Raw genomic sequence first — 4,908 nt, forward strand, 5'->3', positions numbered from 1 at the left:
AATTCAGCTGAGTCGGTCTGTATCTGGCGGGCCTCAGAAGGGGCTGATGAGCCCAGACTTCTCCCCCGCAACCCTGGAAGACGTTCCCAGGGTGTTTGGAGCCCGATTTTTTTCAGAGCTCCTTTGTCTGAACCCATGACCAGAGTCGGACTTGTTGGGTCGCCGCCCTTGTCCGAGGGGTACGTGGTTCTTCTGGAAGGTGAGGGATCCGGACCCTCTCCGAAGTCTCCGTCCGAATTCTTGCTCTCGGTTTTGCGCCGAAGCCGTGCAGTGTGTCTGATTGTCGGTCTATTCATCCTATTGTTCATTTATGTAGTTTGTCTGTTCGTTTATTGGAATACTAACATGGGACAGTCTCTAACTACCCCTTTAAGCCTTACTCTAGTTCACTGGTTGGACGTCTCTAACTGAGCGAGCAATCAGTCGCTTGAGGTCAAGAAGAAAAAGTGGCGGACTTTTTGTTCCTCAGAATGGCCCGCATTCAACGTGGGCTGGCCGCGGGACGGCACCTTTAACAAAAATCTTATCTTGCAGGTCAAGGAACGGGTCTTCGATAAAGGACCCCGTGGACACCCTGACCAGATTGTTTATATCGTCACCTGGGAGAGTTTGGCTTATGATCCACCCCCCTTGGTGGCCCCCTTTATTTCTCCAGAGAAACCCCAACCCTCCCTAAGCCTCGTTCCTTCGGCCCCGAATCCTCCTCTGCCTTCCCCTCCTTTGCCTTCCCTACCAAAGCCCCTTACTCCTACGGTCTCCTCTCTTTATCCCGCACTGACGAAGGGGGAGACCCCTAAGCCGAAGGAGACCCATAAGCCATCTGTCCTTCCCCCTGACCCAAATTCCCCTCTTGTTGACCTCCTATCCGAAGATCCTCCTCCCTATAATCCCCAGGAGGAGCCCGGAGATCATGAAACTGACCCTGCGGCGCCCCCATCACAGGACTCCCCGCCTGTTGCCTCCCCCGTCATGAGCAGGCTCCGGGGAAAGCGTGAACCATCTCCCCCAGACTCAACCTCCCAAGCATTTCCCTTGCGACAGGGAAATAACGGCCAACTTCAATACTGGCCCTTTTCCGCCTCTGATCTATACAATTGGAAACAACACAATCCTCCTTTTTCCAAAGACCTTGTTGCATTGACTAACTTAATAGAGTCTATTCTGATTACCCACCAGCCAACATGGGACTATTGTCAGCAGCTTTTACAGGCTCTCCTCACTTCTGAGGAAAAACAAAGGGTCTTCGTAGAGGCACGGAAACAGGTCCCAGGAGACAATGGAAGGCCAACTCAGTTGCCCAATGAGATTGATGCTGCCTTCCCCCTCACCAGGCCTGACTGGGATTTTGCTACGCATGCAGGTAGGAGGCACCTACGCCTTTACCGCCAGTTGCTCATAGTGGGTCTCCGAGGGGCTGGTCGCCGCCCCACTAATTTGGCACAGGTAAAACAGATAATTCAAGGGGCAGATGAGTCTCCAGCAGCATTTTTAGAGAGACTTAAGGAAGCATATCATATGTATATGCTTTACGATCCTGAGGACCCAGGGCAGGCTACCGGTGTGTCGATGTCTTTTATCTGGCAGTCCACACCTGACATTAGAAACAAGTTACAGAGGTTGGAGAATTTGCAGGGATATACACTGCAAGATCTACTTAAGGAATCAGAGAAAATCTTTAATAAGAGGGAGACTCAAGAGGAAAGGGAGGACCGTATCCGTAGAGAGAAAGAAGAAAGGGAAGATAGATTGAGAAAAGAAGCAGAGGAAAAGGAGAATGCTAGAAACAGAAAGAGAAATAGGGAACTGAGCAGCCTCTTGGCCGCCGCAGTTCAGAGTCAGGACAGCCGAAAGGGAGACAGGATGGGAGAATGGAGAGGCCCTCGCGTGAAACGCGATCAATGTGCCTACTGCAAGGAAAGAGGGCACTGGGCGAAGGACTGCCCTAAGAAGACCCGCAAACCCAGAGGCCCCAAACCACAAGCCCTAGATGAAGACTAGGGAGGTCAGGGCCAGGAGCCCCCCCCTGAGCCCAGGGTAACACTCGATGTCGGGGGGCAGCCAGTTACCTTCCTAGTAGATACCGGGGCTCAGCATTCAGTTCTTACCTGGTCACCAGGCCTGCTCAGTGAATGAACTGCTTGGGTACAAGGCGCCACAGGCGGAAGAAGATATCGTTGGACCACCGAACAAAAGGTGCAACTAGCAACTGGTAAAGTAACTCATTCCTTCCTACATGTCCCAGACTGCCCCTATCCATTACTGGGGCGAGACTTACTCACCAAACTGAAAGCCCAAATTCACTTTGAGGGGGCAGGGGCTCGAGTGTCGGGCCCAAATGGGAACCCCCTCCAAGTCTTGACCCTACAATTGGAAGACGAATACTGACTATATGAACAGGACTCTAAGACACAAGGATCCAGAGACTTGGACATATGGCCTACAGAGTACCCACTGGCATGGGCCGAGACGGGAGGTATGGGGCTAGCCCTACAGCAGCCCCCTTTGATCGTAGACCTGAAGGCCACAGCCACCCCAGTCTCAGTCAAACAATACCCCATGTCGAATGAGGCCTACCAGGGGATAAGACCTCATATAAAGAGGCTATTAAAACAAGGTATTCTGACTCCCTGTCAATCACCTTGGAATACCCCCCTCCTCCCAGTAAAGAAACCAGGGACAAAGGATTATCGACCGGTACAGGACCTCAGGGAAGTTAATAAAAGGGTTGAAGACATACACCCAACCGTCCCCAATCCATATAATTTACTAAGCGCCCTGCCACCATCTCACACCTGGTATATGGTGCTAGACTTGAAGGACGCCTTCTTCTGTCTCAGATTAAGCCCCAAAAGCCAACCCCTTTTTGCCTTCGAATGGAAGGACCCCGAATTGGGGATTTCAGGCCAACTGACTTGGACCAGACTCCCACAAGGCTTCAAGAATAGTCCCACCCTCTTTGATGAGGCCTTGCACCGGGACCTTGCGGACTTCAGAGTTCAACACCCGTGATTGATCCTGCTCCAGTACGTGGATGACTTTCTACTGGCAGCCTCCATAGAACATGACTGCTGGCAAGGTACGGGGGCCCTATTGCAAACTCTGGGACGGCTGGGCTATCGAGCATCTGCCAAAAAGGCCCAGATATGCCAGACTGAGGTGACCTATTTGGGATATAAATTAAAAGAAGGGCAGCGTTGGCTTACAGTTGCATGCAAAAAGACTGTATCTCATATATCTGCACCCTGAGACCATCGCCAGCTGTGGGAATTCCTGGGAACTGCCAGGTTCTGCTGCTTATGGATACCAGGCTTTGCTGAAATGGCAGCTCCCCTCTACCCCCTCACCAAGCAGGGGGTCCCATTTGAATGGACAGATAAACAACAAAAGGCTTTCGAGAACATCAAACGAGCCCTCCTGTCCTCTCCGGCACTGAGCCTGCCTGACATCACAGCCATTCAAACTGTTTGTCGATGAAAAACAAGGTTATGCCAAGGGGGTTTTGACCCAGAGACTTGGGCCATGGAAATGCCCTGTCGCCTATTTATCAAAGTAATTAGACCCAGTGGCCTCAGGCTGACCCCCTTGCCTGCGGATGGTGGCAGCCATTGCCGTCCTCATTAAGGATGCCGGTAAATTGACTTTGGGACAGCCTTTGACCATTCTGGTGCCCCATGCCGTCGAGGCCTTGGTTAGGCAGCCCCCTAACCAATGGCTCTCCAATGCCCGCATGACACACTACCAATCCTTGCTGTTGGATACGGACCAAGTCCAGTTCAGACCTATAATCGCCCTCAATCCGGCTACCTTGCTACCCTCGCCGGAGGGACCCGATCAGCATGATTGCCTTCAGATCCTTGCAGAAATGCATGGAACCCGAATGGACTTGACTGATCAGCCCCTCCCAGATGCAGACCACACCTGGTATACCGATGGGAGCAGTTATCTACTAAATGGAGAACGCAGGGCGGGAGCCGCAGTTACCACGGAAACCCAGGTAATCTGGGCCAGTGCCTTGCCCAGCGGCACCTCGGCCCAACGAGCTGAACTCATCGCTCTAACCCAAACCCTTAAATTGGCAGAAGCTAAGAAGCTGAATGTTTATACTGACAGTCGGTATGCATTCGCTACCGCACACATACATGGAGAAATCTACCGGAGACGAGGGCTCCTGACCTCAGAAGGCAAGGAAATTAAAAATAAAGCAGAGGTCCTTGCTCTATTAGAGGCCTTATTCCTCCCCAAGAGACTGAGCATTATGCATTGCCCCGGACACCAAAAAGGAGATCTCGGTGAGGCCAGAGGAAACCGGCGGGTGGACGGAGTGGCCCGAGAGGCTGTTTTGGGACCACAAATTCTCCCCCTAGTATCAGAGCCCGTCCAATCCACAGACTGGGCCTATGATAAAGAGGACATACACCTACTCCAAAAATTGGGGGCAGAATATAATCCAGCAAATAGACGCTGGGTTTACTGGGGAAAGATAGCAGTGCCCATGAAAATAACCCAAGAACTTATAGACTACTTACATAAATTGACCCATTTGGGTACGAAGAAAATGAAAACCCTCCTAGACAGAACAGAAACTGGACAGTACCTCCTGAACAGGGACGGGGCACTCCAACGGGCAACAGACAATTGCAGGGCCTGTGCCCAAATTAATGCAGGCCACTCAAAAGCCCTCCAAGGGATGCGCCCCAGAGGACATTGGCCCGGTGTCCATTGGGAAATAGACTTTACTGAAGTTAAACCTGGTTTGTATGGGTACAGGTACCTGCTGGTTTTTATAGACACCTTTTCAGGATGGGTAGAGGCCTATCCCACCAAACATGAAACGGCCAAGATGGTTGCCAAGAAGCTATTGGAAGAAATTTTTCCCCGATATGGAATGCCAAAGGTATTGGGATCTGA

At 51.6% G+C, this 4,908-nt stretch overlaps 1 protein-coding gene across 1 annotated transcript; it reads left to right on the forward strand.

The window, feature by feature from the left end:
* Positions 1-345: 345 nt before the first annotated feature.
* Positions 346-1,998, forward strand: LOC125396635 (uncharacterized). Its single transcript, XM_087897041.1, is given in 2 exon segments — positions 346-1,717; positions 1,829-1,998. Coding segments are annotated over 2 exon segments (1,542 nt in total).
* Positions 1,999-4,908: the final 2,910 nt, after the last annotated feature.

The sequence above is a fragment of the Myodes glareolus genome, chromosome 15 (assembly GCF_982192425.1).
Source record: "Myodes glareolus chromosome 15, mMyoGla1.1, whole genome shotgun sequence".
Classification (NCBI taxonomy): domain Eukaryota; kingdom Metazoa; phylum Chordata; class Mammalia; order Rodentia; family Cricetidae; genus Myodes; species Myodes glareolus.